Below are 13,932 nucleotides of genomic sequence, written 5' to 3'. Positions count from 1 at the left end.
TTAATGAGTGAAATGCGTTCAGGTAAACCATGATTAAATAGCCAAGTGAGATTAAAGGCTTTTTAAATGTATTACCTGCCTCAGATTTTGTCAACAAAATTTCTCACGGGGTTTGTTTATGTGTGTTTATGCTCCTTGTGAGGGTATTGGAAGTTTTCAGGAAGACTGGTTAGACCGTAAAGAAGACGCATTATTACTGGTTAGACCTTACTTAGTATCTCTCTTAATGCATGCGTGGTTTGACATGCCTGGCCTACCGGCAGGGGGACGGACTTTTCTCCGGAGGGCCAGTGGGAGACCACTCCTCTTCTCTGCCAAGCACACTTACCAAAGAGCTGACTCTAGTACACGGTGTTCACTTCCTCTATTTCGTCCTCTCCACCTTCGCCCTCTTTTTCTATGTCTATTGTCAGTTCTTCAAATACCCCTCTAATGATCTGCCCATTCCTACTTTCCAAAGCGTTGCTTTGTCCTCGCTCACTCCGCTCCGTCACTCTCTGTCTGCCTCTCTCTCTTTTTCTCTCTCTCTATCTCACACACACTCACACACACACACACACACACACACACACACACACACACACACACACACACACAGACAGACAGACAGACACACACTCTCTGGGGAAGATTTTCAGTTTGATGGTGTTTATCACGGCTATCCATACCACAAGAAGGAGAAGAGTAAATATCAACTTCTGTTGGGACCAAAATGGCCATAAGATCTGAGTGGAAAGCACAAGGTCAGGATCGGGCCAGATGGGGCAGGCTGTTTTCAAATGACTAACGCAGAGTCAGAAGCTTTTCAGGACTAAAGGACAAAGCTATATGCCATGTTGGAAAGAGAGGAATTATTTTCGGGGGGATGAATTAGGATGATTTATATTTATTATTTGTTTTTTTGTAGATAGTTTTCTCATTTAAGCAGATGTGCCTTGATGTGCAATGAGATACCAGCCTAGCACAGTAAAGGTGTGTTAAAACTCATACTCCCTCTCTCCCTTCTCTTTCTCTTTCTCTCTCTTTCTCTCTCTCTCTCTCTCTTTTTCTTTGTCCTTGCTGTGTCTCTCTCTCAGTCTGCCAGTCTCAGGTAAGGCGTGGTGTTATTTAGGGATGACTCATCCAACACTCCCAGACAGCCGCACCCATGCCCAGAACCATAGAAACACAACACACCACGCCTTACCTGTACACTCAATGGAAACTGTAAACGACACCCTTTTCATCATGTGAATGTACCAACATTCATACCCCATGCATAAGCATGTTCAAAGCAATTCAGAATATCACCGCAGCAATGTATTTAAATGTTATCATAACCATATACAGAATGCATTTCTGTCAGTTTGTATTCTCCACATATCTGGAACAAACTTCCTGAAGATTGCATGTCTGCTATAACTCTCAATTCTTTTAAATCAAGACTGAAGACTTTTGCTGCTGCTTTTTATTAAATCCAATTATTATTCATTCATACACTGCACTGTAACTTTTATTCCTGTATTTTATTTTTCCTGCATTTTGTTTTAAATGTCATTTTTTTGCATTTCGTTTTATATGACATTTTATGTGTTGCATTTTGTCTTGATGCTTTTAATGTCTCATGTAAAGCACTTTGAATTGCTTTGTTGCTGAAATGTGCTATACAAATAAACTTGCCTTGCCTTGCCCGTTTGCTTGCAGGTATTCTGTATTCAGTTCAATGTAAGTTTAGTTGTCATAAGATACAATATATGCCATGACATTTTTATGCCTAGTGTGTGTGTGTGTGTGTGTGTGTGTGTGTGTGTGTGTGTGTGTGTGAGTGTGTGTGTGTGTGTGTAGCCGCCTATGTATAGCATACCTGTGCATCATACTTACAGTGACATGTTTACATGCCTTGGAGTTCAGCTCATCAGTATTCAAGGCCAGTAGAGTCTACCCAGTCTGACTAGTATAGGATCGATAGGCAGCATTCGACTGAGGATAAGAAAACAGCTCTTATCATCAAATCAACATGCTCATAACACTGAACGCAAAACTGTAAGCAAAAATAATGTAGCCATGGTGATACTCATTAACCCCCGACCCCAAACAAAACAGACACACACACACACACACACACACACACACACACACACACACACACACACACACCCACACACGCACACACAACGCACTTCCCACATAGCCCAGGTAAGGGTGTGGAAGAGGCAGCTGAGTAATACCCTATAGAAAAGGCCCCTCCTACTGTTACAGCGACATCACACAAGACAAGAGTGTTTCGTGTGTTTTATAATATCGCCCTTGAGGATTCAGTCGTTGGTGGCACCTGTTGGATTATCGTTCAAGTGGATTGGATATCTCTTCCGGTCATGACTCGGGTTTCTCTACCCGCTACGGCTCTTTTGCTAATAACGCTTACGGTAAGGAGAATTAGACACTCTTGCATCGATAGTGATAGTTTTATTTTCGGGAAAAAACTGTCATCATCACACCATATTCCTGTTTGTCCGTGCATCACCCACACTTCAGTCTGGCTGTTGGGTAGCCTATATCAGGGGGGGGGGGGGCAATTAGAGATGCACCCTCAAAAATAAATGTGTAGCCTACTGTCATGTTTTGTTTAGTGCGCGTAGGCTAGGCCTACTGTGTGATGTAGCCTGATAATAGCCTACTGTCATGGTAGGGCACACTTTTTCACTTTATAAACGTAGCCTACATAGTTTGTTTATCCAGCCAGGCTTTGTTTATAAAACGCTGTGTTGTTACTTAAACTCAAATATCGGACACAGTGACACTGGGGTGTGTCCTCAGGATCATGTCACTTCAATGATGATCCCTCCCCATTCACAGGCTAACTTTCTAAATTAGGCTAACTTTTCTAAACTGTTTGGAAATTACGTTTTCTCCCTTTTTACATTTTATATTGTAAATAGGGGTCCACATAATTTCCCTCCAATTGCTAGACCACAATTCAGACAGATTATGGCTGCTAGCTGGTTCAGGGAGGTAGTCCAGGGCAGGGCAGATCTCTCACTACTCTGTCAGGGAACATTTATTTCTCCATTCGTTTTTTTTTTTTTTCACTCAGTCTGCTCAGGTTATCTACAGATAATAGTACTCACGAATGGAAGTGGAGATCTCTCTCCACAATAGAGAAACAACATGTGAGATCAGGGCGAAACCAGGATAGTAGATACTGGATATGTGCTATTTAAGTGCAAAAAATGCTTGGCTGCAAGTTAAAGGAGTAGTTTGGTATTTGGCATTATAAGCCCTGTTATAAGGTTATTTATGATTATATACAATGGTCCATATCAACATTTTGACAGACTGTATACTCTATGGGCATATACTGTATATGCCCATAGAGATCCATTGTGTCGTTAGCTGTGACATGAGCAATGAGGACTAAGATCTCAAGAGTGCAAAATTCGTCATACATGATTGTAAATAACCTTATGCTTGGGTTTATGATGCTAAATACCAAACTACTCCTTTAAGCTACCTTGGAGAAAAGGTTTTCATCGTTTGAAAAGTGTCTTCACTTCGGTAGACTCACAAGTCCATCTCTAATCACTGATCTTGAAAGTCTGGCTGACTGAGCTATGGCTGACATAACTTTCAGATGACAACCAAGCCATAGCCTACTAGTAGGCCTACATTTATTTACATGATAGGCCTACTCGTGACATGATAGGACCTACTCCTGACATGATCAAATCAAAGAGGTGTTGACTGAAGCTGACTCAGTGCCGCCCCTATTCACTGTCTGGCCTTGGTACACACCGGAAATCTACCCCAACTCCTCTCGTTTTCACATGCCCGCACTGGCCCACACCCCCATGCCAGCTGAATCCCGCTGAACATAGTCCACTGTAGGGGTGGCTGGGTACAGCAGATATTATCAGACCAGAGTTGACAGAAATTCTGATTTTTAAACATTATTCCATGACAGAGGGGTACAAGAGCTTACCTCTGTAAAATGTGTTCATACTGAGAAATGAGTCAAGTCATGATGTCATTTTAACCTGAAGTAACAGATCAAGGTATTGAGAAACTTAGGATTGATCCCAGACAGGCATACATGACTGGACCTGAGTACAGTGTTTGTTGAATCCAGTGCCAGGGTCGCCTCTGAGACCATCCTGAGCTAGCGAGTGAGTTTGTTCTGAATATCAGATCAGGATTGTCTCACAAGGCTACGTCCGGCAGTTCACAGATATTTTATTAGTGAAAACACTTTGAGTTAAATCGCTACTCACCATTTTACATTACATTACAGTAGTTTAGCAGACACTTTTATCCAAAGCAAGTGAGTCTTACAATAATAAGTCAGTGTAGCCTACTACAACTCGCCAGAACCTGTCTTGATGGAATCTCCTTTCCAAACAAGTGACTAAGAGCATAATCTAGTGCTAAAGCCAAAATGCAAGAGTAGACAAATATAAATTCAATAGGTGCTTATATGGATACAATAGGTGTCTTTTTGATGTAGTTGAACTCCACATTGTGAGTCACTGTTTATCTTCTGTTGCTGTCAAAGTATTGTTACTTACAGTAGGCCTACTGTTGATCAGTCATGGATTGTGCCATACAGCCTCATCCTATGCCATCTGAAACCATCCAGTGCATGGCCAGACTAGGAGGAGCGAGTGAAAATAAACTGCTTTAACATTGCGATCAGATGACTGTGTTTGAGATGTTACTTTTGAGCAGGTACAGTAGTTAGGTGTCATTATTACTCAAGATGATAATGTCTAATGATAATATGTTTGTTGATTAAATGCCCTGTGTCCAGCGCTGCGTGTCATAGTAACAGCTGTTTTGTGGGTTCAGGTTGGCGTAGCCGCCAAAGCTCGTAGCTCCGTGGAGCTGAGGAGACAGAAGAGAGAATGGATTATTCCTCCACAGAAACTGGACGAAAACACAGACTACACACACAAGGAGTACATCGCCAAGGTAATAATACCATCACTAATTTTCACCAATCACTATGAATTAATGATGAACTACAGTATCACTGATCATGCACCAATCACAGGTAGACAATCTATTTATGGATACTCTATCGCTAATCACGAATACATTTTCATTATGAGCAGATGTCGTCCCTCATTGTGAACCGTGTGCCTGTTAGTCTTTGATCATTTTATAGGCCAGATGTGTGCCTATTAGTCATTGATAACATAGAACAGATGTGTGCTTATTAGTCATTGATAATATATTGTTTACGAGATGTTTGCCTATTAGTCATTGATCTGTCTGTGTGCAGATCCGGACGGATTTCGATGACGGGCACGGTAACGTGCTGTACTCGCTGAAGGGGGTGGGGGCGGACAGACACCCCTTCAACCTGTTTGTGGTGAACCCTGACAAGGGCTTTGTGAGTGTGAAAGGAATTCTGGACCGGGAGTCTATCGCCCAGTACAATGTGAGTTTGGGACACGCGACACAGCTGAGACTGAGCTTCTTAATACTGAGAACTCATCATCGTTATATATATGAAGAGTTCATTTGCAAAAACAGATATGTGCATTTTGATACATTTTGATAAATCATTTTTTCAATCAAATGTCAACATTAAATATCAATTAAATAACAGTTTGATGGTTTTGATTACGTAAAGAAGAGTCTTCTTTTTTTAATCCAAACAACCCAACTGTAATTTAATTGATATTTAATGTTGACATTTGATTGAAAAAATGATTTATCAAAATGTATCAAAATGCACATATCTGTTTTTGCAAATGAACTCTTCATATATATATATATATATATATATATATATATATATATATATATATACTGTATAGACCTAATTTATCTTTTGAATCATGAACAAATACATGTGAGAGACGTTTAGAGCATGACAGTAAGGGTGATGATGATGATGATGACGATGGTCGTGTTTTCCTGTCTTCAGCTGTCAGGTGTTGCTACGTTCAGGAACGGCACGTTGGCTGAGAAGAACATTGACCTGCGGATCCAGGTGGTGGATAAGAACGACAACCCTCCTGTGTTTGGCGACATCCAGCCCCTAGAGGTGTACGAGCTCAGTCCAGCAGGCAAGTCATATGACAAATAAACAATATTTTGTTGTTGTTGTTTTTTCAAAGTGTCTGCTTTGCTCTGTGACATTAAAAAACAAGGACCTTATGTAGCGCTTCATAAAGGGCTTCCATACACATAGAAGATACGGATATACAGAAGAATAGTATGACAAGGATAATATAATAATATTATTATTCAGATGCAGGTACATCACAAACTTGTATGCGTGTAAGCTGTCCCGTGTCGACGTGTGTCTCAAACCAGGTTCTGTGTTCTACAGGTACGGCAATCATGAAGATCAGCGCCTCGGACGCCGATGAGCCGGGGAACGAGAACTCTCAGATCGCCTATAGCATCATCGGCCAGGACCCGCCGCACGCCGGGCAGGACTTGTTCCAGATCACCCAGGACGGAGAGCTCAGGGTCAAACGGCCCACGCTGGACAGAGAGGTACAGACATGAGTCACGGCGGGGCTTGACGGTTTGACAGACTTGACTTCCACACCCGACTCAAAAAGAATGTCAGGATATGTGTTGTGCTTGAAAATGTGTGTTACTGGCAGTGTTTTGTTAGATACGGTTAACAGAGAGAAATATCTCACGCCTGTGTGTGTCTGTGTGTTCACTACTGTTTGGCGAATAAAAGACCCTCAAGGTCTTGAATTTTAATTCTCACAGTGAGTCTGCTTGCCTGAAGCTACGCATGCTTGGCAGTACAGTATAACCTTTACTCTAGAGCCCTTGACTGAATAATCGTGCCTCTTCACGGCACACCAATTAATGATTTGGGTCTTTTTTTTCTTTTCTTTCTTTTTTTTAGCTTTGCGATTCATACACTGTAACGATTCAAGGCGCAGATCTGAACGGTAGACCGGGGGGCCACACTGGCACCGGAACGGTTGTTGTCAAAATCTTGGACGTGAACGACAACCCCCCTACCCTGGAGTATGAAATGGTAAGAGAGTGTTCCTTTTTGTGTGGCTATGAAGTTCAAGGTTTAAAATTTCTGTCTGACAATCTTTTTGAATGCCCTTTGTGTGTGTGTGTGTGTGTGTGTGTGTGTGTGTGTGTGTGTGTGTGTGTGTGTGTGTGTGTGTGTGTGTGTGTGTGTGTGCGTGTGGGCAGTTTGAAGGCAGTATCGAGGAGAACACAGAGGGCATTGAGGTGATGAGGTTCAGAGCCAGTGACCTGGACATAGAGCACACTGACAACTGGACGGCCGAGTATACCATTGCCAACGGCAACGAGGCGGGCTATTTCAGCATCCACACCGACCACGACACCAACGAGGGTGTCCTGATGCTGAACAAGGTAGTGCAGATGTTCATGTACAGCTACATGCCCCACAATGCAGACGTTAATGCACACCATCTTTATATTATCATCACCAACTGTAGGCTGCATTCCGAATCACATACTTCTACTTTTTACTACCTGTATGTACTACAGCTGCCCCTAGAAAGTATGTACTGTACTTTGCATGCAGTACGCATCCAATTGGGACAAACTACTTTGTCATAGCACCGCACAATGAAATGTTACCACATCTTCTGCAGTCCATAAAGGGACATTTGTCCACAGCTGTCATGACCATGGAGCTATGAAAATACCACTCGCACATGTGACGTCATTTCTGCTGCGCACAGGATTGTGGGTCAGAATAGCCAGAAAAGTCTGCTGGCTTGCATACTGCAAAATATGACCAGATATAGTAGGACATCCTGGTATTTTTTACCATACTGCATGTGGCATACTATGTATTGGGACATACAGTATTACATCCTTTTTTGACGTATTATATTATATGGAAGTATGAGATTTGGAACGCATCCCTATTCTCTTGAGTTGAATGGAAATGGTATCCTCAAATTCATGTGTGTCCCCTCACCTGTTCCACCCCCCTAGGCTGTAGACTACGAGAATGTGAAAAATCTAGCCCTGGGACTGGCAGTTAGAAACAGGAATCCTCCATACATTGTGGGTGGTGCATGGACAGGAGTTCATGCATTGGGAGCAGGAGGAAGTGGAGGTGGTGGAGGAGGAGGAGGAGGAGGTGGAGGAGGAGGTGGTGGAGGAGCAGGAGGACGACCATGGCTTATTGGATCGGGCACCAGACTGTATCCGGTCAAAATCAGTGTGAGGAATCAGCCGGAGGGGCCACGCTTCGACCCCAAGGTGAAGGCCATCCACATCTCAGAGGACAGCAAGACGTTCAGCACCAGTAAGGTCATCGCCCGCTACGCCGCCATAGACGGTGACACGCTGCTGACCGCTACGAATGTCAGGTCAGTACACGTAGACACGCAAGCGCACACACACAAACACACTAATGTGTCCACTATTTGAACGGACAACACCGTTATCGAGGCATTTTACACAAAGCTCTGCATTGTGTCTGATGTAGGTACGCAAAGGGGTCAGACCCAGATAACTGGCTCTCCATCGACGAGGAGACGGGTGACATCAGACTCAACAAGCAGCCGGATCGAGAGTCTAAGTTACTGGTGAATGGGACATACTATGCCAGAGTCATCTGCATGACCCAAGGTACGCTACTATAGCAAGTCCTCTTGGTCGTAACTTGGACCATACTGTAGCGTGGATATAACTAAAGTATTCAAGTCAAAGAAAGTACTCACACACAGTAGCAGTTCCCTCCGATGTTATATACGTAGTACATTAAGTGATTTGACAGGTTTATGTGTGAAATGTGTTTAACCACATTTGTAGGAATGGAGTTCCCCAGTAGTAAATAGTTGAGTAGTACTAATTTTCATCAGCAGAGAGCAGAATAGGCCTACGTCACAACCACGGGTGATCTGTACCACTTCACACCACAAGGGGGAGCAAAAGCTCAATTACTTAACAGTACAACAGGAAAAAGATGGTGAAGGAGTCATAAAATGGGTGTGTGTATGTACATCATCTTCCCACAACCTCCCTGTCTCACTTCTGTGTGTTTGTGTGTGTGTGTGTGTGTGTGTGTGTGTGTGTGTGTGTGTGTGTGTGTGTGTGTGTGTGTGTGTGTGTGTGTGCGCGTGTATCTCTGTGCCTATGCAGAGATGCCCTCTAAGACAGCCACGGGCACAATAGCCATTCAGGTGGAGGACTTCAACGACCACTGCCCTACCCTGACTAGCCATGTTCAGCACATGTGTGACACCGCTACCGCCGTCTACGTGACAGTCGTTGACGAGGACGCAGATCCCAACGGAGGCCCATTCAGCGTTAGAGTCATCCCGAAGAGCACCAAGGGGGATTGGAATGCAGAGCACTTCAATGGTGAGAGATCCACATCCTGGTTGGACCATACGTCCTGGTTGGACCATACGTCCTGGTTGGACCATACGTCCTGGTTGGACCATACGTCTTGGTTGGACCATACATCCTGGTTGGACCATACGTCCTGGTTGAACCATACGTCCTGGTTGGACCATACGTCCTGGTTGCACCATACGTCCTGGTTGGACCATACGTCCTGGTTGGACCATACGTCCTGGTTGGACCATACGTCCTGGTTGGACCATACGTCCCGGTTGGACCATACGTCCCGGTTGGACCATACGTCCTGGTTGGACCATACGTCCTGGTTGGACCATACGTCCTGGTTGGACCATATACGTCCTGGTTGGACCATACGTCCTGGTTGGACCATACTGTAGTGTAGATATAACACAAGTATTCAAGTCAAAGAATGTACTCAGACACAATAGCAGTTCTCTCCAATGTGATATACATAATACATGAAGTGGTTTGACAGGTTTGGGTCAAATGTGCTTAAAGTGGCAATAATTGATTTCCAGTAGCAGTAAGAGACTTGTTTACAAACAACAGCCTAAAATGTGTAATATGTACATTTAAGACACGGGGTGGAGCAAATTATGGGCCGTAATTTACCATCACCGGCAGAAATGCTGGAATAACAAGACATGGTGACTGGTAGGGGTGAGTAGTGCCATTAGGACGCTATGACTCAATGAAACAATCTGATATCAGGTGGTTTTGTTTTAATTAGTTTTTACAAAATGTGAATAAAATCAATTATTGCAGCTTTAACCACATTTGTAGGAATGGAGTTCCCCAGTAGTAAATAGTTGAGTAGTACTAATTTTCATCAGCAGAGAGCAGAAAAGGTCTACATCACAACTACGGGTGATCTGTACCACTTCACACCACAAGGGGGAGCAAAAGCTCAATTACTTAACAGTACAACTCATAATAACCCAGCCAGACAGCTTTGAGTAGCTTAGCTGCTGCAGGCTAATCCAAGCAGAGGAACATGGTGTTAGTCCTAGCCGAGAATAACGCCAATGCAGGAGACGGGTAGGGGAATGGTTGTAGGGGCCAGCGTTGTGCGGTCGTCGTGTCTGCTGTGTCTGAGTGTGTTTGCGGTTGCTCTACCCCCACCAGAGACCACTTCCATCCTCAGGTACATACCGACCAAGGAGAACCTGTGGCCTGGCACCTACGAGGTCACCATGGACATCAAGGACCAGCAGGGGCTGGCGTGTCCCACCCCGCAGAAGGTGACGGTGGAGGTGTGCACGTGCTCAAAGGAGGGCGTGTGCGGGCCACGCAGCGTGGTCGGCTCGGGGGCGGAGCTGGGCCCAGGGGCCATCGGCCTGTTCTTACTGGGGCTGCTGATGCTACTGCGTGAGTAGTGATGATGTCACCGTCACACGGTCAGGGTTACACCACGACAAAGCCCCTCCTCCCTCTCCTACTCGGAGCCAAACTGATCATAGATACAGATGTAGTATTCAAATGTGAAACAACAGTCAGATAACTGTCCTAAAGGTTTAGTTTTACAGTAGATCACTTATTCATACATAAACTCATTTTCATATGACCAAGGCAGATTACTTATTCATGAACGCATTTTCATATGACCTTTCACGGACACATTTCCCACAGAATATCTAGTCATTAATTACATACCCAACACACAGTCTTCATAATTCCTTGGAAACAATATGGCAATTATCCTGGGCAAACATAGAACCAGGAAACAAAAATAATGCCATTATTTGTGCTTTTGTAACGTTTGTCAGCAGTCTCTCCTCCCCAGCCTCCCTCTTAACCTGACCCTGTCTGCTCCTCAGTCATCCCTCTCCTGCTGCTCTTCTGCCATTGTGGGGGGGGCGGGGCCCTGCCTGGGGGCTTCACTGAGATGCCCTTTGACACCAAAGCCCACCTCATCTCCTACCACACAGAGGGACAAGGCGAGAACACGGTAGGGGGAGGATTCTTCATCATCATCATCATCATCATCCCAGATCCCTGTCCGAGGTCCTCCCTCACATCCCGACAGTCAGCTGTAACGCTCTGACCTTTCACCCTTCAACAGGAAGTGCCCTTGCTGACCACGCCGATGCAGGTGGTGGACGGCGGACCGATGAAGGCCTCCGCTAAGGGGTTGGTGTCTTCGGCAGCCATGGGGGGAATGGCGAGCGGGGCGACGCTGATTGGAGGTGCCTTCCAGCACAACTCCTCCTCCGCCATGGGTGCTGGATTCCACCAGGACGGCCGCATGGAGATGAACTACATGAACGCAGGAGGGATGGGAATGATGGGCCAGGAGCAGGGGAGCATCTTCTACTCTGACTTCGAGGCCAGAGAGGGAGGAGGAGCGTACGACGGCATCGCCCTGCCTGGACACTTCCTGGAGGCGTACTACTCTCAGGTGAGGAAAACAGTTCGTGATTCTATTAGCTCTTCGCCATTAGAGATGTGTAACGGTCTGAAAATGTCACATCATGATTATAATGACCAAAATTATCTCGGTGATCAGTATTATCGTGGTATTGTTAAAATGTGCTGAAAATGATCAAAAACTACTGATACATTTCACCAAGTTTTATATTGAAAACTATAAATGGCAAATTAGCAGCACTATGCACTTTTTGTTTGCATAAACATTTAAATAATGTGTGTTGGAGACTGTTGCTAACTTTGGTTGATGCTGGACAGTATTTACAGTGCAGAAATCAAACAGGATTTTTATCGCAATTAATTTAATCTGATATTATCATGGTTTATCATTATACCGGAAATCGTCACATCCCTATTCGCCATATTTGGTGCACTTGACCCACTGTGTAAAAAGCACACTGCACACAGCGGAGCCGTGTTGAGAGGTCGTATCGTAATGTGCTGTTGCAGAAGGCGAGCTGCGCGGCGGAGAACCACGTTCAAACGGACGGCGTGTTGGTGTTCGACTACGAGGGCCGGGGCTCCCCTGCGGGGTCCGTGGGCTGCTGCAGCCTCCTGGAGTCTGACAACGACCTCCAGTTCCTCAACGACCTGGGGCCGAAGTTCAAGACCCTGGCCGAGGTCTGCACAGGAGAGAGGATCGAGGTCAGAACCGACAACACGTCCGCCCCTCCCCCGCCCAGGCCCGTCGTCTCCAAGGCAACGGCCACCAGCAACGTAACGGCGGCGGCGTCCAGCGTGGTTTCGGTTTCGGCCCCCCCGACGGCGACGCACGTGGAGAGGACTGTGATTACGGAGTCAGAGCACTCTGCTCTGAGGGAGAGTAGGGTGGCCCAGGGCCAGGCCGCTCTGCCGCCCCCTGCTGGCCAAACCTTCCTGCTGCAGCAGCCGATGTACTACACCGCCGCTCCAATGATGCAGCCCGTACACTACGTAGTGGAGCCACAGGTCCACAACACGATGCTGCTGGCGGAGAGACCGGCTGCCACCGCCGCCAACATGCAGGGCGTGTTCGTGGTCAACGGGCCTGCGCCCGGGTCCGGCCAGGGCATGTATGTGCAAGGGGGGCAGCAGTGGGTGTCCAGCGGTCCTGCTCAGGGCCAAAGTGTGGTGCTGGTAGAGAAGGGCGGGCGTGGGGGGCAGGCTAGGCTAGAGGGAGGTAATGCCAGTCTGATGCGCGTGGGGAACGTTTCTGGGCCACAGAACCTGATGGTGGTGGAGGGGCAGGTGCCCGTTGGGTCAGGGCAGGTCCTGCAAGGGGGGCAGATCATTCAGGGGGGGCAGGTTCTCCAGGGAGGGCAGGTTCTCCAGGGAGGGCAGGTTCTCCAGGGGGGGCAGGTTCTCCAGGGGGGGCAGGTTTACCAGGGAGGGCAGGTTCTCCAGGGAGGGCAGGTTCTCCAGGGGGGGCAGGTTTACCAGGGAGGGCAGGTTTACCAGGGAGGGCAGGTTCTCCAGGGGGGGCAGGTTCTCCAGGGAGGGCAGGTTCTCCAGGGGGGGCTGGTGCAGGAGGGGGTGTCCGGGTTCTCCCTTGGCTCCCTGCAGAGGAGTGGCCTATCCGGCTCTCACAGAGTCACGTACGGTCAGCAGGCCACAGGAGGCACCACCAGCTCCAGCGCAGCCTCGTACAGCGGCATTTTGGGGGCGATCGGTTCCTCCACTTCAGTCAGCGTGGCCCCTGGCTCCCGCAAGGTGGTGGTGCAGGAAAAAAGAGTTGTGACCAGTCAGAAGGTCAGCGAATAAAGGCCTTTACCAACAGTCGAGCAACAGCAGATAGTAGGGTTAGGGTTAGTTCACAAGCATAAAGCAAATTCCCTTGAAGAGAGGCTATACAGACGTTATCACGTCAAAGTTGTTTTTTGTCAATAGATTAGTCTGAATGTGTTGTACGTCCACAGACGTATAACTGGGAAGAACACATGGGTTCTGATATGAAAAACGGTTTCCTGATAACGTCTTTAATGGTTTGTGGGTAAAGGCGTTGTCCTAGCATGCTGATGTAGAATGTAGCCTGATGCGTCTGCCCGTACAGCGGAACGTGGTGAAAATGTCTCAGCCTGGTGCTAGCAGTGCGTAGACTAGACGGTATCTACGGCCGCATCGTGTGCGACCTTTAGTTTATCTTTCTGGCTGTTTGAAGGTGGTGAGGAGGGATCCTGTCTGCATGTTTGGAGTGCCCTCGGAGGC

At 46.5% G+C, this 13,932-nt stretch overlaps 1 protein-coding gene across 1 annotated transcript; it reads left to right on the top strand.

Annotated features, from left to right (window-relative positions):
• Window positions 1–2,298: 2,298 nt before the first annotated feature.
• dsg2.2 (desmoglein 2, tandem duplicate 2) lies at window positions 2,299–13,488 on the top strand (the record flags this gene model as incomplete). Its single annotated transcript, XM_084443889.1, has 14 exons — window positions 2,299–2,405; window positions 4,822–4,944; window positions 5,258–5,416; window positions 5,909–6,050; window positions 6,317–6,486; window positions 6,857–6,991; window positions 7,162–7,347; window positions 7,942–8,321; window positions 8,441–8,583; window positions 9,097–9,318; window positions 10,447–10,689; window positions 11,139–11,269; window positions 11,384–11,719; window positions 12,199–13,488. Exons 1-14 carry the CDS (start codon window positions 2,355–2,357, stop codon window positions 13,486–13,488), a joined length of 3,711 nt encoding a protein of 1,236 aa, XP_084300015.1. The 5' UTR covers window positions 2,299–2,354.
• Between the last annotated feature and the right edge of the window lie 444 nt (window positions 13,489–13,932).

The sequence above is a fragment of the Borostomias antarcticus genome, assembly GCF_949987555.1.
Source record: "Borostomias antarcticus genome assembly, chromosome: 10".
NCBI lineage: Eukaryota > Metazoa > Chordata > Actinopteri > Stomiiformes > Stomiidae > Borostomias > Borostomias antarcticus.
This window is presented reverse-complemented; position numbering and strand designations above follow the sequence as displayed.